At 41.9% G+C, this 22,618-nt stretch overlaps 1 protein-coding gene across 9 annotated transcripts in view; it reads right to left on the bottom strand.

Annotated features, from left to right (window-relative positions):
* Uimc1 (ubiquitin interaction motif containing 1) overlaps positions 1 to 22,618 on the bottom strand; it is a 69,045-nt gene that overhangs the window by 5,986 nt on the left and 40,441 nt on the right. For 8 of the 9 annotated variants that reach the window (XM_063276146.1, XM_039095471.2, XM_063276145.1 and 5 more), the window contains 5 exons: positions 21,437 to 21,513; positions 17,178 to 17,281; positions 12,501 to 12,651; positions 4,635 to 4,713; positions 766 to 943 (listed from right to left, as the gene is read on the bottom strand). In XM_063276146.1, coding sequence (XP_063132216.1) covers positions 766 to 943; positions 4,635 to 4,713; positions 12,501 to 12,651; positions 17,178 to 17,281; positions 21,437 to 21,513 — 589 coding nt within the window. Of the gene's footprint in view, positions 1 to 765; positions 944 to 4,634; positions 4,714 to 8,488; positions 8,626 to 9,393; positions 12,652 to 17,177; positions 17,282 to 21,436; positions 21,514 to 22,618 lie in introns of those variants that run through there. The other variant, XR_010058818.1, reaches the window with a different exon arrangement.

Raw genomic sequence — 22,618 nt, 5'->3', positions numbered from 1 at the left:
ATCCCAAAACAAATGTGGAAAAGCTGGCCTGATTCCAAGCAGCCATAGCCCTGGCATGAGGGCTGACTGGCTACTGCATCTAGCTGCTCAGTGAGCCCCAGGTTCAGTGAGACTCTGTCTCCAATGTAAGTGGGAGCCTGACATGTGCATAGGGACTTGGATAGGAAGATAATATTAAAAGTTATGCTTTCCGGGGCTGGAGAGATGGCTCAGCGGTTAAGAGCGCCCGACTGCTCTTCCAGAGGTCATGAGTTCAATTCCCAGCAACCACATGGTGGCTCACAACCATCTGTAAAGAGATCTGATGCCCTCTTCTGGTGTATCTGAAGACAGCTACAGTGTACTTATATATAATAAATAAATAAATCTTTAAAAAAAAAAAGTTATGCTTTCCATAATTAAACCATTATGTTTTTATAAAAGGAGAAAACTTTGCATGTAGCGCAAAAAGCACAGCAATTAATAACTGGTGTCGTCTTGATCTGAGGGAGACATTCCAAGCAGTGTCCTTAATCTACAAAAGCCCAAAGTCCAGTGAGAGACCCCAAGGACTAACACCCAAGTCTAACCTTTGGCCTCCATATATAGTGCACAAACATATATGTGTGCGTACACACACACACACACACACACACACACACACACACACACACACACACACACACTTCACCTAACCTTTACAAGCAAAAAGAAGATAAACAGGAAAGAAGGAAGGAGAGGAGAAAGCCAGAACAGACCTGGAGCTTTTCCTCCAACACTGCATACCTTTGACTTCCTCAGTCGCTGCTTCGGTTTCCCCTCCACAGGTGCACACACTCTTGGTCTCCTCATCCCTTCAGTCCCATTTTCTCTGTCAACATTTGCAAGCTGGAGACAGGTCTCTACATGACACTGATACTCCCCAAGTGGAACCAGGGACTTACACAGATAACACTTCTCCTTCCTGGGTAATCAGAAGATGGGGAGGGGAGAGAGGCAATTTTAAAATTTGCTTTTGCCTCCAGGCTCTTAAAATATTTCAAAATAGCTTTTTTCATCTAAAAAATGTCTGCAGAGGAGACTTGTCAACCAATGCAGATTCACTCAGTGGGATCACCAAAAAGACGAACCCTATGCCAAGGACTGAGTGACGAGCAGTTCTCCCTGGCTTGTTTCCTTGGACCCTGCTGTTGCAGTGGTGAGAAGGTAATGAAGTCAGCTCTTCTCGCTGTCCCAAACAATGCCGATTGCTCCTCAGACATAAGACAGTCTGTCAAACTCTTCTGAAATTAAGTGTAATCATTTTTTCAAAGAGAAGTTAAAATTTTGACAGGAACGGGAGCACTGAATGCATGAGATCAATAACGACAGTTTGCCATAGTGGATGAATTGTTTGATTAGGAAGTCAAGTCTGTCTCTATGCTAACTCCTTAATGCTATAAAGTCACTAAAACATGTAGCTCTGCCAGATGCTTTTGCATATTATATAGTTATTTTCATCTTTTTATAACACAATCATTTGGAGGAAGAAAAGGTTATGTTCTTGATGTATCAATGAGACCAGAGCTGTGGGAGTTGGTGAAGAATGCTTATTAACTACTTTCTCTGCAGTCAGTACCTTTCAACATAATTTCTAAATTAATTCTTCAGCCCCATTAGGAAAGAATTATTCTCCCCAAGGTCCTTACAGCTAATTAATATCAGAACTCACAGCTGATAATTTCATCTTAAACTTTCTGAAACATGTTATCTTAAACTTCCTTTTCTATTACTACTCAGTAACTATGGCAAGAAATTAGCTCTATGGAAGATTTCTCTAAAGGACAGTAAAATAACAGAAGTAACATTTCAAACTACTCAACTGCCTGCAAGAATCCAAGTAAAACTCTACTTACGAGGAAAGGTAGATTAGTATATCTTCAAATTTATCAATTAATGCAAAAAGCGTTATTAATTCTTACTATTAGATTAGTACAGGAGTAGTTTTTTTCTGCACTGTTGGAATTTGTGATTCCATACTGGAATACATTCTTAAATAAACGAGGCCATGCTGTACATCATTTTAATGCACATTTCTCACATTATGTGGGTATTTACTAATGACATATTTGCTGTTAATATTTACTCTACAAAACAGAAATGATATGAAACAAAAGCCAATTTGAGGAGTGTTCTTCTTTGGCAAAATAGGCAGTGAAACAGGCGAGGCAATTGGCAACAGCCACAGAACTGACAATGAGCGTGTAGCACCACAGTGGATAAAGACACTGTGCAAAGGCACAGGAGCCCTGAGGTAAGGAGCCAGGAGCCCTGCCCATGGGAAGGAGCACTCACTGACGCTGATTCTCATTTGATTCAGAAGCTTCCAAAGAGCTCAGTGTGAGCCTTTGCAATCTGTTGGAGCATTTGAAGCCAAAGTGGAAAGGTGAAAAGGGTTGACAGGTAGGTTCATGATTGAACAAGAAAAAAATTTAAAGTTTGAGCTGTCATTCCTCTTACTCTAGAAGATAAACCATTTCTTAGTAAGACTGCGACATGCAAGGAACATCAGTTGTGCATGACTACCAGTGATGACCTGTCCCACGGCTAGACGACGTTCCAAAGACCTTCCCAAAGACAAACTTGTACCAAAACCAGGTCATGGTCACTGTTTGTTGGTCTGCTGTTGGTCTGATCCACTGCGGCTTCTGAATTCAGTGAGGCCATCATGTCTGAGATTTGGGCTCAGCAAATTAAGAAACGCAGCACTGAGAACTGTGATGCCTGTAGCCAGCACTGGTCAACGGGAATTGCCTGAATTCATCATTAGGACACCAGACCACACACTTCCAACTAAAACATCAAAAGTTAAACTAGACTATAAACTTCTGCTTTATTTATTTACTTCACCTCCCACTAATCAACCACCATTTCTTTAAGCATTGTGACAATCTTTTTGGAGGAAAATGTTCTATAAATCAGCAGAATACAGAAATACAGGAGTCAGTGAGCTGGCTCAATGGTAAAAGACGCATGTCACCGAGTCCGATGACCTATACAGTGGAAGAATCAACTCCTACCGTCCGCTGACCTCACACAATAAGGAGTGGGAGGGGAGAAAAGAGACTTTCTAAAAGTTCCTCAAATCCTGAAGCATGAAGTCTAATGCTACAGAAATAAACATTTTTCATCAGCAAAATAATGTACTGACTATAATATTTGCTATGTTGATTAATAAAGTATGTTTGAACCTAGTCATGATTTAGAATTCGTGCTCTAAAACCTTTGGACTAACCCAAAAATGAGTGGCAACAGCAATATAGGAAGACCTGAACATTTAAATTCTAGACAAATTTGCCTTTGTTACTGTTGGCTACATGACTTAGTTACGTATAATTTACATTTTGAAAAAAAATGAAAATGAAAAGGGGCTGAGGGCAGAGTTTGGGGTTAACTGCTGCCTAGCACAGACAAGGTCCCAGATTCCAGCCCCAGTACCTGAAGGGATGTGAGGGAGAAGAGAGAAGACAAGCTACGCCACACGGCGGGGCAATGATGAGTGGGGCCAGGCATCAGGGGTCACCACACAACTAATCCTGTCAGCGCCACTACACACATCTCACCAGATGCCGAGTGCAGACAATGAAAGCTAGTGTCTCCACCTGAACAGCTTGTCCAAGAGCACAGAGATGCTGACAAAAACTGCTACAGCAGACAGCATGGGATGGGGGGACAAACACTCTGAGACAGAGGAAGAAGTCTGCTGTGAGAATGTCTCCTAAAGCTCCAGCTATGACACTGATACAATGCAACACCAACAGACGTGCTTAGGAGGAAGGGGATCACAGGGCACCACACCCCTAGACAGAGAACGTCAACCAAGTAATGAGTACTGAGAATTAGCCTCTCCCAGGGATAAGTCCCCTAACTAGTTATCCAACTAGTTATCCTAACCAGTCACCCCAGAAATCACACATACAAGTAACACTGAACATACCTGGCAGGTTGTATTTGTATACATACGTGTGTATGTGTGTTTGTGTGTGTATATGTATGTGTGTGCATACATACATACATAACTATAAAAATCAAAGAAAGGACATAATTTGGAGGAGTAGAAGGGGACATGGGAGGGATTGGAAGGAGGAAGGAGAGGAAGAAAGTATGTAATTATATCTTAATGAAAATAAAGTTTTAATAAAGAATAAAAACTGAAAACAAACATCTCTGCCTAACAACTCACTATTCTGATGTGCTGTTGGGAATGGCTCTGCCTTCAAGAGGCAGCATCCACACCTGAGCTCCTCCTCAGAGTGTGCTCTCTTAGTTAAGCTGCACCACATCCCAGGGAAGTCCTCTAGGTTGCTTAACCTCCTGAAACTCAACTTCTATATTATGACATTGCAAAATGCTCACTGCTTCCCCAAAGCACCAAACACTAATTTATAAATTCAAAGTAAACCTAAGAACAATGCAGAAGCAGGCTTGTCTTTTAATGTACTGAGAAGGAAAGGATGAGTGGTGTACATTGAAATTATCAGTAAGAAAAAGAAGTCTAGGCTTTCAAACAACGGTGGTAGGATGGACAACCAGAGAAATACAGGGGCAGGCACTAGTGGTCTCACTCGGCCCAAGCACTGGTGTGTCACACAGGTGAGTGGAGTGCGCCCACTTACCTGCTGATGTCCAGGGCAGGCTGCGCAGCTGTCCTACCATCACTTTTTTTCTTGGCCTCTCTTCGTCTCCGAGTCAATACTTGCCATTAAAAAAAAAAAAAAAAAAAAAAAGTTAGCTGGCAGTAGACTCGAGATACTCAAGATATAAAAGACCAAATTCATCAAGAAGCAGTTCAAATCTGTTCTGTGGGGAAGAAGTCCCCACAGCCTTTCTAATATTGTAAATAACACGAGTGACCAAAACTGCCAGCCACAGGACATTACCTCTTTGTCGCCAATCCATGAGATGTAGGAGTCTAGTTCACTCCAAGGAAGGTGTTTGTGTTCTACCTATACATCAGCCAATCAAGGAATATACACACCCCTCCCAAAATTCTGTCTAGTATAGCACATATTTCAACGAAGTGCTGTATGAAATGCAGTAATGATAGGTACAGGTGAGTTCCTACACAAGCCCCAATCCTGACGGAGTTTTTCAGTGTTCCATTCTCTAAGTGAGGAAGATCAGAACACTAAGCCCAGCTGGTCTCCTCCTCCACACTAGGACCCACCTCCAACTTCTACTGGGTTCAGTACAGGTGACGTAAATACTTGTCTCACATCAAAAGATATCTGCTTATAAAATCGTAATCCCTCTTAATGATCTTGTTAAGTTATTTAATTAAGTGTTTTCTAGTCTTTGGCAAACCAAAAGTAAACATTTTTCTTCAAAGTATGCCTTCCTTACACTTAACACACCACAGAGAATCTTTAAAAAGTTACTGGTTCATAAAATGACCTATCCTGTGAATTACTTGAATCTTTAGTGTGTACAATCTAGGTTACACCAGGTATTAATAGATAAATAAATATCTACTAGGTTGCAGTTAAGTACTTGCCACACAAGCCTAAGGACCTGAGATTGATCCCTGTGTGGAAAGCAGGATATGGTGGCAGGCTTTTGCTGTCCCAGTGATGGAGACAAGAGGAGCTCTCTGAGGTCTGCTGGCCAGCCAATCAGTTCTATCCGGAAGCTCTGGGTCCCCTCCAAAGATTCTACCTCAAAATACAAAAACGAAACCACCCCACCCCAAAAAAGAGGTGGGAGAGAAATAGCTCTCTCAATGGATAAAAGGACCTGCCTTTAATCTGAGTTGGACCCCCAGAATCTACCACAAGACCCACACTGTGGAAGAACTGATGTCCACCAGCTCCATTCATCTCCATGTGTGTCGTGTGCCCATGCCTCCTCTGCCCCTATTCAAACATGCACACATACTGCTCACATACAACATTAAGTAGATTAAACCCAAGAAACACATATCACCTGGTAAAACGTATCAAGGTCTTCTACATCATCCAGAGGGGTCTCTAAGACGACTGTCCTGCAACCAACTCAGCCAGAGATTTGTGTCAAGGCTGCCTTCCCTCACTGTGAGATTCAATCACAAGTGATTTTTCTCACCAGAAGGTTCTCATTTAATAAGTAAACTCCTTTATTTCATTGATAACTTCTAACTCAAAACACTCACTCATATAATTATGTTGATAGTTCCTAAATATAAATCCTTACAACAGCAAAAAAGAAAAACCAGACATCATTGGGTCCATTTTAACAATGAGCACATTTTAAAAGCTTGGCAGTCTTAGGCTTGTCAATGACTCCTCTGGAACGTGATTACAGACAGACAGACTCCAAAGCCAGTGCTGTAGAACCCCATGCCTACTGCCTTCCACGCTGTCCACCGTGCCATCATGCTTCACTGTTGCTCTATCTGTGCACACCTTACATGTTTGCATTTAAGTGATTTGTGTTATCTTACATTAGTGCCCCTTTCTTTTAAATTTCCAATGTTTTGCTCAGAAACAACACAACCCTCTCTCTTTGTTAGCTCCCTGAGTAGTTTTAGCATGGTATCACAGCCATATATGCACACTTCTCATCTACCCAGCTAAACCATGATTTCCACGAGACCAGAGCCTATTTCTAATCTGTGTGTCTCCCCACACCATCCTGTCTCCTAAATCCACGTTTTCTATTAACCTTCCCATTTTACAATCGTTAACACTCTAAGATAGATACTGATAGCAATATAGCTAGTCTAAGAATACCGAGCCTACAAACTCCACACTAGTAAAAGAAAGATCACAGGGGAGCTTTACAAATTAACATTCAGATCAGTCACTAAGAGGTACAGAAGACAGAAAAGACCCAACTTTGTCTAACTTGAGAAATACATAATGCATGACTCTCTGCTATACCCATCCACCTAAGCAACAGTAAACACAGCTAATGCATAGCCTCCTAAACCCCACCCACTGCTATGTACCTCTCACTAACTTATTTTTGTTTGTTTTGTTTTTGAAACGGGTTTATGCACAGTCCTGGTTACCCTGGAACTCTCTATGTGGACCAGACTGGCCTTGAACTTATAATGATTCACCTGCCTCTGCCTCCCAAGTACTGGGATTAAAGGTGTGGGCCACGACTTCTGGCTTAACTTAGTTTAACCACTTTGACTCTTAGGCCTTGATGTCCATCTTCTCTTACATGTACCAAACTGACAGCTTATCTACTTACTAAAGACACAGACCCTAGAAATACTACACAGACAGGAAGTAGTTCATAATTTATTAAATACTTCGGCATAGTGCTTTATATATCTACCCACACATATTACAAAGTGCCTCAGATTCTCATGACCCTACTGTTGGACTGATTTTATGGATGAGGAGCGTGATTCTGAAAGAGGTAAGTATTACTCAACTAGCAAAGATTACTGATAAAATTCAAATCCTGACATGCCTAGCTTCAAAGCCTACATTTCTTCCACTCTATCATACTGCCCAAAACAAAATGTTAACTCCATTACCCCAACCCCACCCTGGCCCCGCTCTAATGATTTATAATCCAACAGCAACCTGAGGGGCCGTGTCTTGCCAACCTCTGCCTAAACAGTCATTCTTTGCTTACGTCTTTCTAATGATTCCTCTCAGGAGGAAAAGTCAAGTCCTTCGAGCCTCGATCTCTGTGATCTACCTGCCCCTTCCCAACTGCTCTCTAGTCTCTGTCTCTCCCTCATTTGCTCTACTCCAGCTACTCTTAACCCTACTCACATGTGAGGGTTCTGTAGCTACTTTTTCCCTCTTTATCTCTGTCTTAGTTAGGGCTTCAGTTGCTGTGATAAGACACCATGACCTAAAGCAACCTGGGGAGGAAAGGGTTTGTTTCAGCTTATAGTTCCCTATCACTGAAGGAGAGTCAGGGCAGGAACCTGGTGGCAGGAGCTGGTACAGAGGTCATGGAGGAGTGTTGCTCACTGGACTACTCTTTATGGCTTGCTCAGCCTGCTTTCTTTCTTTCTTTTTTTTTTTTTTTCCTTTTCTTTTTTTTGGAGCTGGGGACCGAACCCAGGGCCTTGCGGTTGCTAGGCAAGCGCTCTGAGCTAAATCCCCAACCCCTCAGCCTGCTTTTTTATAGCATCACCAGCCATGGAGTGGCCCTGCCCACAGTAAGCTGGGCCCTCCCACATCAATCATCAATCAAGAAAAGGTGTCACCAACTTGCTCAAAGGCCAATCTGGTGGGGACATTTTCTCATCTAAGGTTTCCTCTTCCCAAATTACTCTAGCTTTTGTCAAGCTGATATAAAACCAGCTAGCATGGTAATTATTCTCTTCCTGTGCTGGCTGCTCTTAGTTGTCAACTATAACTATATATGGATATATAACTATATCTGGAATGGACTACAATCTAGTCCGGGATCTTTGAAATCCAGATCTTAAGTCAGGAAGACACCTTTAATCTGGGTCATACCTTCTCCTGCACTCTATTTAAGGACATAGAAGAAAGTGTATGCTCTTTGCCTGCTTGCCTTTGCCTTGCCAGCACATCTATTCCTTCACTGGCGTCAGAGCCTACTTCTTCAGGATTCCAGCACAGACTGAAGACCAGCTGGGACATCCGCCTGTGGACTGATGGACTACTGGATTCTTAGACTTTCCATTCACAGCTTGTGTGCACAGTTTATTCAGAGAGAGAGAGAGAGAGAGAGACAGACAGACAGACAGACAGACAGACAGACAGAGAGACAGAGACAGAGTCAGAGTCAGAGTCAGAGTCAGAGACACAGACACCACGAGGGTGCTGGGAATCAAACGCAGGCCCTCTGTAAGCACAGCAAGTGCTCTTAACTGGTGAGCTCCCTCTCCAGTCCCAAATGTCACTATCTTTTTTTTTCTTTTTTTTTTTTTCTTTTTTGGAGCTGAGGACCGAACCCAGGGCCTTGCACGTGCTAGGCAAGCGCTCTACCGCTGAGATAAATCCCCAACCCCCAAATGTCACTATCTTAAATGGGGTCTTGTGACAACTATTTCAAACTGTTATATTGTTATTCTCTATTCCCTTCTGCTTTGTACTTTTTTTCCCTAAAATATTTATCATCAGGCTGGAGAAACCCTTTAGGCAGTTCCATGCCTGTCCATACAAGCACGATGGTGTGTGCTTGTAGCCCTAGCACTGGGAAGAGGAGACTGGAAGACTCGATGCCTGGGGCTCACCTGCCAGCCAGACTAGCCTTAATGCTCAAGCCCCAGGTCCTAGTGAGAGACTGTTTCAAAAAACAAAGTGGATGGCTCCCAAGGAGCATCCAGCAACAGCTGCAGCTGACCTATGGCCTCCATACGCATGCACACATGTGCACACGTGCACCCACACAAAATAAATTTTAAAAATTTATCACCACTTGACATGCTGCTTCTTTACTTTTCCCATGGCTTACCTTCTGCCAGCAGAATGTACACTCCGCAAGAGAGTGGCTTCTTAGTCCAGTCTACCTGATATACAGTAGGCATAAATGCATACTTACTGAGTGAGTAGGGAGCTTTATTTTGCCTAAGTATTTATGTAAAATCATCTCCAATATATTTTCCAGAAAATAAATACAAAAGCAGTTCAGTCTTCTCCTAGTCTAGAACACTGCAGCGAATCTTATCCCCCACAAACAATCCTTTTAAAGAACATTCTATTTTTTTATAGTTCTGATCAGATAGCCATGTTACTGAATAAACTGAGCACATAGCTAGCTTAACCACAATGTATTATTGTAATCAAATAAAACTTACAGCAGAGTTAATCAGACACATCTTTAATGACATGCATAACTGTTATTGTGCTGCACGGTAACTAGGCATAAATGGCAGACATTCCATGTAAATGATGCTAATTACGATTCCTGCTACACAGTCAAACCAAGCATGCCTAGATCAGCTTCAGGGAGACACAGAGGGAGGGAGGGAGGAACCTGGGTACTTAACTCTGAGAGGTAAGAACTCTCTTACTCTACTCCTTGGGAATTAGACAAATGGTCTCTGGGCTCCATTTTGTGGCTGATTCCCATTCTCAAGATGGGAAGCATTCCCTCTTTGGGGATGTTTGAGAAGCCCGCTATCCAAGATTTAGAAATTATATTGAGAGGAACAAGAACCATCGCTAATTTCTGCCTCTAACAAGGACGCTGTGGGTACAAACAAGCTGGCAGAAACTAAGAGATGAGATTTGCTGAGAACCAGGTAAAGGCCACACACACTAAAGCGTTTCCCCTACTTCCCAACTTGCCCAGTCCACCTAGACCCTAACGGTTCTGCAAGACAACAGAAGTAAGCCGACTATGGGATGGTGTCAGTGAGAACTCTGTTCTACAAGGCCTAAAATGGCAGCTTTCATAGTCTAGGCTATGACCCAGGGTCTCTAGGACATGATCCCAGCTCACTGCCCTCCTTTCTCCACTGTACTCATTTTTGCAGGGACATTTACTCTAAACAACTGTAATTACTTTGCTGAGGAAAAATTTACTTTCCCAGTAAGAGCACAATCCCCTTGGTAGCAAAAACCTTGTTTTAAAACTTCTCCAGTAACCCACATAAAAGGCTTACCAACAATTTCTTTAAGTGCTCCAGAGGCTGGAGATGGCTTTGTGATTGACAGTGTTCACTGTGACGCCCAGTACACAGTGTGCATGGAACAGGCTGGTTGTCCCGCACAAGCCTGTAAGCCCGTCTCTGGTCAGAGTGAGACCGGAGGATCAGTGGCTGAAATTGAGTCGAGCTGAGAAAACGTGAGCCTCATGTTCATACAGGAGCGGGCACTCAATGCCCTCTTGTAGCCCCTACATATGTGGGGCTCGGGGGTCAGAAGTAGGCTATCATGTAAGAGTACTGTTTCCTGTGCCTGCCCTTGCTCCAAATAGTGGCATGGAGACTAATTACAAGCTTAGGTGCAATCGCTGGGCAGACTCTGAGCAGCTGAGGTTATGCTGACACAGCCGACTATGCTGGCTTGGCCTCCTCCCACCATGTGGCCTGTTACCGGCATCTGAGCTTCACCCTGGCTGCTCCTCCTCTCTCTGTGTCCATGTCTCTCTCTCTCCTCCCCTCCCCTCCCTCTTTGAGCCCAGAAGTCCTGCCTTTTCCTCTGCTGCCCAGCTATTGGCTATCCAGCTCTTTATTTAGCCAATCAGAGGGTGATGGAGAGCAGTGTGTACCAAGTTGGAACTGCTCCTTACTAGAGAATGGCAACCCTGACGCCTGGCCTGCAGCAGACCTGTGTCCAGAAGTCCACATTTGAACCCACAGCGCACTAAACGTCCCCAACACCGTCAGGCCTGGTAGCAGTTCCCCTTACCCACTGGCCACTTTACCTGCCCTGGGATCACTGACAATTATGACATGGGTGGTAAGCAAAGAAATCCAACACAATACTAACCTACCCCAGTTACTTTGAAAAGGGCACTCCTGAGGCTTCAGGGCCATAGATGGCTGGATGTCAGATCATGCATCACCGCTGCGACTGAGCCAAGGGTCCTTTCTGATCATTTTAACGTAAAACATTCCACAAATACAGTTTCTAAGTTAAATATTCTAAGTTATAAAAGCCAAGTAGCATGAAGAAGCTTGCAGCACTCCAGTTTCCTAAGGCTTACATGTCACTTACATGTAGGCTCTGGGAGAACTAGCCTGCGGACATGATCTTACTGGATAGAGGTTAAAATGCTAGGCAGAAAGGCAGAATCCAGGTGTTATACATCAAGGGGTACAATTAACAAAAATATTTTCTTGGCCAACATCTCACACTGGATAATCTTTTTTTTTTTTTCTTTTCTTTTCTTTTCTTTTTTTCGGAGCTGGGGACCGAACCCAGGCCTTGCGCTTGCTAGGCAAGCGCTCTACCACTGAGCTAAATCCCCAACCCCTACACTGGATAATCTTATAAAGTTAACACATTAATTTCAGTATAATTCAGCAGATGCATATAGGACAGAAATATAAATTAGGAATATTTTTAATAGCTGTCTCTAGGTAGAATGTCCATTGAAATAAGTCACCAAGAGATTTATTTTAAATTAAAAAAAGGGCCACTCTAGAACTTAAGCTTCAAGTTCCTTAGGAATCTCAATATTTAAAGACGTTAAGGCCTACTGCATTGTATTGGCTTTTCAGCTATTCACAGGAACGAGCAAAGGCTTTTTCCCTTTACCTTCTCCCGAGAACTTGGTACTGGGTAACATGCCTACCTATTAAGGACAAGGATCACGAATGTACTAGAAAACTAACTAAATATAAACAACAGCAACTTTGAACAAAGAGCTCTTGTACTGTATTGTATAGGATTATAAAAGTACCGTGCAAAGAAGTTAGCCATGATACTGTCGGCTGGGTAGCTGATTCATGCCTTTAACCCCAGCATCTGGATGCAAAGGCAGGAGGATCTCTGAATACAAGGCCAGCCTGGTCTACAGAGTAAGTTCCAGGCCAGCCAAGGCTACACAGTAAAACCCTATCTCATAGCAAAACAAACAAAAGCAGGCAGGCTGTCGGGCTGGGTTCTCACCTGTTTCCGGCTCCATCAGGCCAGTGCAGTACATGGCATGCTGCTCAATCTTTGTGGGAGGGAAGTCTTGGTTACACAGTGGGCAGGACACCCTGGCACTAGCCGAGACTGCAGGAGGACGACTGTCCTTACCAGCTTCCCTATTATCAACCTAAGGAGCATGGCAAACAGCGGTTGTAAGTAACAGCTTTAGTTTATGTCTTTTCCTGCAAAGAACAAGACACATTCATTTACTTTCCAAGCAACAATACCCATCAGTTTTTACAGATTAAAAACTAAGGATTGGAAGCAAAGACTTAAGTATCTAAAGACCTAAAGAAGTCAGTTAGTTAAGACCGTCAGTTAAGTGAAAGCCACTTAAGTTCTCTCTCTTGCTCCTACAGTTGCTAGTGCCTTGCATAGATAGTTTTCAACTTTTGTTTATTTAGAATGTAAGTGAGTTTATTTGCTGTGTGTGTCCATGTCTTAGTGTACACATGTGAAAGTTTGGGAATTGGTTCTCTCCTTTCCCCATGTGGAGGTTAAGGTTTCTCTCACACTTTGTATTCCAGGGTGGCTGGCTGGCCACTGCTGTGATGAAACACCATGACCAAAAGCAACTCGGAAAGGAAAGGGTTAATTTCACGTATAATTTCCTATCAGAGTTCATCATCAAAGACAGTCAAGGCAGGAACTCACACAGGGCAGGAACCTAGAGGCAGGAGCTGCCGCACAGGCCATGGGAGGGGTGCTGCTTACTGGCTTGTTCTCATGACTTGCTCAGCCTGCTTTCTTACAGAATCCAGGACCCGCCCAGGGTTGGAACCATGCAAAATGACCTTGGCCCTCCCTCATCAATTGTTAATTAAGAAAATGCCTTATAGGCTTGAGTACAGCTCAGTCTTCTGGAGGTATTTTCTTAATTGAGGTTTCCTCCTCTCAGATGACTGTAGCTTGTGTCAGGTGACATGGAGCTAGCCAGCTCTCAGGCTTCAGTTCTCCTGTCTCCACCCCCGTACTGGGATGGTGCATGTATATCATCCAACCTTTATATGGGTTCAGGGGTCACACACAGGTCATCAAGCTTGTGCAGCAAGCACTTTTACCTGCTGAACCAGGATCTGAAAGTTCTACATGATATTCCAAAGTCAGTCACTAAGTTTCTTACAAATCTAGGTTCTACTGTTCAAAGATCTCACAAGGAAATACTATAATGTACACGCAAAGCTATTGAGCAAAGAGAGGAAGCACACGCACCCTAATTCATGAGCAGACTTAAGTTACTGAAGGTCACTGGTTACCGAGAAACTACTTGGCTTCCTAAAGCTCACTAAGCACAAAATATGGTATAAACGGAAAGTCACGAGTGTCCACAGAAACACTAGAGTGGTTTGTACTCATCTGCCATTCCATAAAATACAGTGAATGTACCCATAACTATAAATGTATTTAAGAAAGAGGAGTCTTCCTATTATTGTCTCCCTGTGATTGAAATGACTTCTAACAATGTTATACAAAACTCAGAACGTTTCTGAAAATTCTTATCTTAAAAATAAGACATTTTCCCCCACACCACTGAAAAGGTCTATTTAAATATTAACTACCAGAAAGGAATTACAAGGCAGAAAGCGTGAGCAGAGCACTTTTATTAGGACTGTGCAACTGATCAGATTTGGTCTCTGAGAGTTGCTTCTTTTGTTTTAAAACACCATCCAGGCAAGATGGCTCGGAGGGTAAGGATATTTAACACCAATTCTGCTGACTTCAGTTCAATCCGCAGAATCTACATGGGTGGAAAAAAAAGACTTACACACACACACACTCTCTCTCTCTCTCTCTCTCTCTCTCTCACACACACACACACACACACCGTATGTATAAAATAATTAAGTGAAATACTACACAATGAAATATCAAAAGTGGTACTCAAGACACAGAATTATAATCCCTTGTCGGTTTGTCCAGTATGCAACTCTCAGGCCACATCCCAGGAGAGCTGTGAATTCCACCTACTATATTTATAGATAGCATTATGTCAGAAAACTGAAAATCTTTGGGGGGGGAAGGGGTAGGTTTTGTCTGTTTGTTTTTCAAGACAGGGTTTCTTTGTTAAGGCTTGGCTGTCCTAAAACTCATTCTGTAGACCAGGCTGGCCTCAAACTCAGAGATCCACCTGCCTATACCTCCCCAATGCTTCTATATGACTCTTAATTCACATAAAAACTCACTAAACTAACAGTTTGGCTTGGAACAACTTCTCCTAACTCAACCTGGAAACACCTAAAGAAAATCCTCAGACATTAGAGAAAATATTATTCCATTACTTACAAAGAAAATTGACAGAAGTCAAGTCAGGAGAGACTGTAGTTATAACAAGGCTGCTCTCCATAAGTCAGTACTGCCAAGTGGCTACCCCATTAACAAGCTAATATCACTGAACAGACAGAAAACTTTCACAGCAGAAAAACTATTTCTATATGCATTCTTCTACTTGTGCTAAGTCAGTTAGATGTTTTACACTCTGTCTACTTTAATATTTTAAGAAACCCAGTTTTTAAAATGTATTTGGGGAGCCAGGCAGTGGTGGCAGCACACACCTTTAATTGGAGGCAGAGCAGCAGATCTCTAAGTTCGAGGCTAGCCTGGTCTTCAGAGTAGCTCCGGGACAGCCAGGGCTACACAGAAGAAACCTGTCTCATGCAGTGAGAGCAAACAAACAAAAAGAACCTGGGTACAAAGCAGCCTTGACAGCTAAAGGCTTGTAGGGCTTTGTCTGTATGCGAGGGTAACTGTATTACTCTGTTCTGCATGTATCCTCAGCAGATTTGCTCCAGAGACCCATTATTCCTACACTACCATTAGGAAAGCCCAGTCTATTACATATCAGGTGCCAAGAAGTTTATAGATGATTCATGGAAGCAGGGGTTCTAACCAATTACCTGCAGTGCGAAGACTGAGAAAGGGATCTAACATCTACTGTGAACGTTGTTTCTAAATATCCAGTATAAAAAGGAATGAGAAACTTAAGTCTCTTTTAAAGTGTTCAGGACTATAAACATAAATATAAGCAAACTTTTTATTTTATAGACAAATTTATTCAATCTTCCCTCAAACTGCTTTTTACAGCAACAGAATTACTGGAAAATTCCTTAGTCAAATCCAACATGAAAAATACACAGTAAAGGACCTAGAGAGTGGCTACCTGGGTAAAGTACTTTCTACTCAAGTATGAGGACCTGAGTTCGAATCCTCAGCAATCACAGAAAAGCTAAGACGTGCATACCTGCAACTTCCTGCACTAGGGGACAGGGAGGGGTGGCAGAGATGGGAAGGACCCAGAGGTTTGTTGGCCCCAGTTTAGCCAAAAGAGTCAGCTCCAGACTCACTGAGAGACAGGTCCTGTCTCAGAGTAAGGAGGAGACTGACAGAGGAGGGAAACATGGATACAAACAGGTGAATGCACACACACACACACACACACACACACACACACACACACACACACACACTCTAAGATTCTTTGTCTCAAAAAAAAAAAAAGGTTTTCAGTGTCTATGCAGCCCTGGCTGGGCTGTCCTGGAACTCACATTGTAAAGTAGACTAACCTGGAACTCAGAGATCCATCTCTCTGGTGCTAAGATTAATGGGTCCCGAGCACTCGAACAGTCTTTTTTTTTTTTTTTTAATATTTATTTATTATATATAAGTATGCTGTAGCTGTCTTCAGACACACCAGAAGAGGGCATCAGGTCTCATTATAGATGGTTGTGAGCCACCATGTGGGTGCTGGGATTTGAACTCAGGACCTCTGGAAGAGCAGTCAGTGCTCTTAATCACTGAGCCATCTCTCCAGCCCTTTTTTTTTTTTTTTTTTTAGAATCTTTTTTTTTCTTTTTTTTTTTTTTTCTGGAGCTGGGGACCGAACCCAGGGCCTTGTGCTTGCTAGGCAAGCGCTCTACCGCTGAGCTAAATCCCCAACCCCACTCGAACAGTCTTAACTTTATGGCGTGGTCAGGCCTGTGTGGTGAGGGATGGTTAATGACCCAAATAGAGATTAATTTATTTGTCTTCCCTTTGTATTTCTGATAACATTTATAAATTAATGTTGAAAAATATGTTTATGTTAGATAGTGATTCCCCCATTGTTCTTTTCTGCTATGTATCTGTATGTAATGGGAAATGTCTCTATAGATTTAGACACAAATTTATGTTCAGGTTTTAGTTCTATCATCAATAGTAATACATAATAGTAAATCACATCAACAGTCTAAGCCTGTCTTTTCCCATCTCTAACAGAGATAATAAAGTACTCGGGGAGTGGGAAACGCCTGGCCTTAGTGGTGCACACACTTAACCCCAGCACTCAGGAACCAGAGGCAGGAGTTTGAGGCCAGCCTAGTCTACATAGTAAGTTCCAGGACAACCTGGGCTATGTAGAGAAACTCTGTCTCAAAAAAACAAAAATAAAACAAACAAAAGAAATGATGATATTTTAATAAACAGTGCTGAACTGATAATTTATAAAAATTTCTGAGGTAAGTGGCCCTAAAGTTAAAACCCTTTAGCACCAAAATCTTTTTTTTTTTTATTAACTTGAGTATTTCTACCAAAATCTTTTAAGACAAGGCAAATGCTGCATCATACAGAAGACCAAAAGCATAAACAAATGAAGGAGAAAATTACAGAGAGAGAACTCACCTGCCTATTACTCACTGTCATTCCTAGTTCAGTGGGGATCTCTCTGCCATCTACAGAGTCTTCTCCATTCAGGTCAAGGGGCTCAAAGGAACTTAACTGTGTCTCTGTAATTAAAGAAGAAACGGAAACACCAACAATTTTCATTTTGCTTCTTTCCCTCTAAAATTTAGAGTATAATATCTCATTGACAATATAAACCTAGTTTGTTTCCTCTTGAAGCTTTACTGTGACATAATTTACATATAACAGAATTCACCATTTTTTCAGTTTGTAATTTGATAGGTTTTGACTAATTTATAGTATGGAACTACCATCCAATACAGAAATTATGTTTCCAGCATCCCACTGAAATCCTCCTGTGCCTTTTGAAGTCAACTGTACAAACCTACTGTGTGCTCCTGCCATTCTGTCTTCCCTGGAATATCATCTAAATGGAATCAGCAAGATATGGCAGCACGCACTGTGATCCTAGCTATTCAGGAGGCTGAGACAGAATTCAAGTTCAAACCTGGGACAGAGAGTGAGACTTGTCTTTTAAAAATGCAAAAGTCGGGGTTGGGGATTTAGCTCAGTGGTAGAGCACTTGCCTAGCAAGCACAAGGCCCTGGGTTCGGTCCCCAGCTCCAAAAAAAGAATAAAAAAAAAAATGCAAAAGTCACACGTCATACAGTCTCTGGTGTCATCCATTACTTAGTACCATGTAACTAAGAGGCAGCCATGCTGTCAGATGTATAATGGTCCGTCCCTTTTTTTCACTACTTGGCTAGTTTCAAAATCTACTGATTTTGATAAAAATCAAAAACTGCCTATATTAGCACTAAGGTTAAAGAGGTAAATAGGAAAAACATAAATTAGGGTAAAAACTAATATGCATTCATTACAAATATGTGCCATGGGGCTGGAGAGATGGCTCAGTGGTTAAGAGAACTGCCTGCTCTTCCAGAGGTCCTGAGTTCAATCCCCAGCAACCACATGGTGGATCACAATCAGCTGTAATGGGATCCGATGCCCTCTTCTGAGGTGTCTGAGGACAGCAACTGTGTACTCATATACAGTAAATAAATCTAAAACAGCAAAACAATAAACAAACAAAAATTTTTAAAAAGATATGCCATTCTTTAATATGTTCTTTAAGCACTACCTACTAGTTCAACAAATATTAATGGAATAACAAGCTCCAGGCATTGTCCTACCTCCTACTAACTCAAAGACAGAGTGTAGATCAGGAGCAGCAAACCACTCATGCCTTCTGGGCCCAATCTGGCTGGCCGCCCAGTTTTGTAAATAAGGCCTTATTGGCACAGAGCCATACTCATTCATCTATGCATTGTCCATGGCTGCTTTTGCAGGAAAACAGAGATGAGTAGCTCTTACAAAATATCTAGCCTAAAGAGCCGAAAATATTTACTAATCTTGGAGAAATAAGCTGGGGAGATTTGGTGATTTAAGTTAGATTACAATCTTTTTTTTTGGGGGGGGGGTGGAGCTGAGGACTGAACCCTGAGCCTTGCGCTTGCTAGGAAAGCACTCTACCACTGAGCTAAATCCCCAACCCAATTTGGTGATTTAATAGAAAAATGTTTTAAGTTTTCAAACTACAAGTTCTAGACACCTATCAGTATAAGAAGCTAATGATAATTATAGTTTAAATGACAACAAATCTGGTGAAGAAACGTTACAAACTCAGCGCCTTTGTCCATCTGAATGAATGATGACATCATACTACCAGTGATGTAATGGGAAGTGGGAAGACACTGGGAAGTAATCAGGTCATAGGAATGAAGAAATAAAAACACTCTCATGCTTCACCCACACAACGAATAGCCAACACCGGGCAAATACTCTATAATATTCTAAACTATCTTCAGAATGATTAGAGGAACAAATACATTCTAGTATTGACTATATTTGAAAACTGGACACACACATACTTTATCCACTTTGGTGGTAAAAGGCTCAAAAACTGCAAAAACTCATCTGTGATAAATTTCTGTGAAAGAGCTTATCACCAAATCTATTGTTCCAAGACAGAACTCGCTCACCGCAGACTACGACAGCAACAACAAGTAGGAGAGATGAACAGTCTAACTGTGAGAACACTTAGGAGCCTCGGTGTCTCAGAAACAATACTGGTGGCACGCTGTGACAGCTAACCCTGAGTGTCAACTTGACTGAATATCCTCAGATAACTGGATCAGGAAGGCTCGGACCCAAGGAATGGGTCGGGTAGCCTATTGGATTAATGAGATGATAAAGGGAAGAAAAAAGTGAAGCTTGAAAGCCATCGGCCACTGAGCCCACGTGCCCAACAGGACTGTGTTCTGCTCAGCGCAGGAAAATAAGCAGCCACTGATTAAGGCCCCTGAAACTGTGAGTCAAAACAAATCTTGAGGCTAGCGAGATGGCTTAGTAGTTAAGAGCATCAGTTGCTCTTCCTGAGGACCTGGATTGAATTCCCGGCATCCACAGCCTATTTGTAACAACAGTTCCAGGGGAGCCAGTGCCCTCCTCTGGCCTCCCTGGGAACTGCATGCACATGGTGCAGCTCTGCATGCATGCAGAACACTGCATGTGAACAGACAGCGCTAGCTAATGAGAGAGAAGAAAGTAAACCTTCCTAACTGGGGTGGGGTAACTTTTGTGACTATACTTCCTATCATTAGCTTACAGACTAAATTCAACCATCTGCTGACCTAAACGCCTTCCGTGTGGGTGTTGTGCTTCAAAGCTGGGTTCTGTGTCCCACAATCCAGGTCCCCAGCCCTTAGGACTTTCTTTTACTTTCTAATTAGCTCACAAAGCAATGGCTTTCCTGGTCACATTTCATGCATACTTGTTTTTAATGACGCTCCTCCCTCACTCTGTTCCCACCCCCTCCTCCCCTACTCACTCCTTCCTTCCCCAGGTCATCCTCTTTGCCTTTTAGGCCATGTGTATTCCATTACCTTATTTTTCTTAGAAAATCTTTTTACCCTCCTATGATCCCCTTTTTAGTTTTATCTCCTAGCCCACACCCCCTTAAACGCATGTAAAAATTAAAATCTATTCACTAAGTTTCATGATCACTATTGAACAATCAGGTTATTCCTGAAAGATGCCCCAATGACATCATACACCATCATGGCAAACAGGTAGGCTGACTTCCCAGAAGGAGGGCGAAATTCACCACTTGTACACAAAGAAGGGGACAAAGTTTCCTTTTCACAAAGACAGCACCATATTCCTAAGTGCCCTTGCCAAAACCAGAGTGCTTAGGTAATGGAGTCTTTAGAAGGTGTCATTAGGCAGTAATCCAAATACATCTCAAATGTATTAAGAAACCGCTCTGATTAAAAACTAACATTACTCACATTCTGAAAACAATAAAAACCTTTTTGATAGGCTGCCAAGTGTTTTAAAGTATTTATAGGATTTTTTCCTAGAGTGCATGTTAACTAAGTTTTATCCTTTGTGGAAAAATATGGAAAGAAATTAAAATAAGAAAACTACGAATACTCTGACAGGCTACATACGCTCTAAAGGAAACAAATGTGTCTTGAAGCAGTGTTTGTACTTATTTTTCAGTGAGTTTAAATATTGGTAGGTATTTCCTTTAGCCTCACATGAAGATATTCCTGATGAATACAATGGGATCTTCTTTTAAAAACAAAAGAAAGATAAACTAAAACAAATAGAGAATGAAAGCAGTTCATTTAGTAAGATGATTGGTCAGAGAGTTCCCTGAGACAGCGATATCTTAGTTCATTTTTACATTGTTCTACAGACAGAGGCCCATCCACACAAAACTCTCAATTAGTGATGTCTTAGGCCTAATCAAGGTATATACTTCCTTTTTTGTAATTACAAACTACAGCATTTAACCAGGTCTTGTCTATGATTAAAACTATCCCAGTCATGAAACTGCACAAAAATTCAGTCCCCAAACTCACTATAACTCACACCAAAACTAACTAGTAAAGGGCAGTGCTTAATAATGAAGGTGACCTGAGAACAGCCCAACTTTCTGAAAACACACAGATTAAGCATTTAAGTCCCCTTGGCTCTGAATTGACTGTTAAGTAAGGATTATTCTGGAGTTTTTGTTGCTTCTTCAGATCACATAGTAGACAAGCAAGCAAAGAGCCATATTAATTTCAAAAGCAAATTACCCCTAAGCAGAAAACAAGACTGATAATCAAAACCTGTGTGCACCAGAACTAGTATGTGAGCGTGTAGGTGGTGACAAGCACATGCACACATAAATCAGATATGGTACTCACCAGGACAAACAGTGACTTCTTCTGTAGAAGCTTCCGGCATAAGAACTAAATCTCTCTTACTGGTCAAAACTGCAATGCTGAAAACAGAATCAAATGACAAGTGAACTCTTCATAGAATAAAGCAGAACACAGGTCTACAGCAATGGTGGGTCTTCTAAACATCTGCAAACAAACAGATATATTCTGTACAGTGTCACAACCAGAAAGCAAGGCACCCATAGTGCGAGTGCCCAGTAACTACCCGAGAAGATGACAATTATACCACAGTCTGCCCATGTCAAAGGTGTCCTGCAGTCTGGCCACCAGGTATAAGCCTTGCAAAGAGAAGAGGCATAAATGCAGAAAACACGGGGATTCTCCTGACAGCACAGTGCTTTCTCCTCCCCTTACAGCTAAAGTTTCTCTTTATCTTGAGATACAGCTTTCCAAGCAACAAAAATACAATTAAATTCCAAACTATCCTACAGCAAAAATCTGCCCACACAAGTTGAATATCTCTTTTGGGAAAAACTTAATTATGAATGGCTTCCCTTATCCAACCTTCTGGTTTTTCCTGCCTGTTTGTTCACAGAGTGTGATCTCTTCCTGACACCAGAACACATGGCTGAGAGATCTAAGCATCCGCAATAGTCCCCTCATGCTTCACAGAGTTTTAGGATAGTTTGATCAAGTATGCAAGAAGACACTTAAAAACACAAACCCTCATGTCAGCCAAGAGCCACAGAGAAGAGAGACCACTGAGACTCATGACAAATAACTAAACTATGACAGGAAACCACGAGTGAGTTCTCTCTCTAAATAAAAGATTTCAGAACATTTGTTATAAACCCAAGCTAGACACAGTTTACGCTGCATGTAACATTAGGGCTCTATTCAAAAAGTCTATCACAAGACAATTTGCTGACATTTATAAAATGGGCTAATCAATTTGAAGTCAAACCACATTGTATGTGATTTCAACTCTCTCCTGGTGACAAAGTGTGTAATCATTTATTAAAACCTGCATCTGCTCTGCACAGGCTAACCACAACAAAACAGAGAGGCCTACAGGGAGCAGAAGACGAACTCCAGTTTAGAACATTTCCAAAAGTGTCTTAACAGCAAAAGAATCAAACTGTCATCAGAGAGACAAATACTTAATACCACCAAAAGCTTAATAAAGACCACTACCTAAATTACAGT

Source organism: Rattus norvegicus, chromosome 17 (genome assembly GCF_036323735.1).
Source record: "Rattus norvegicus strain BN/NHsdMcwi chromosome 17, GRCr8, whole genome shotgun sequence".
NCBI classification, from domain to species: Eukaryota; Metazoa; Chordata; class Mammalia; order Rodentia; family Muridae; genus Rattus; species Rattus norvegicus.
This window is presented reverse-complemented; position numbering and strand designations above follow the sequence as displayed.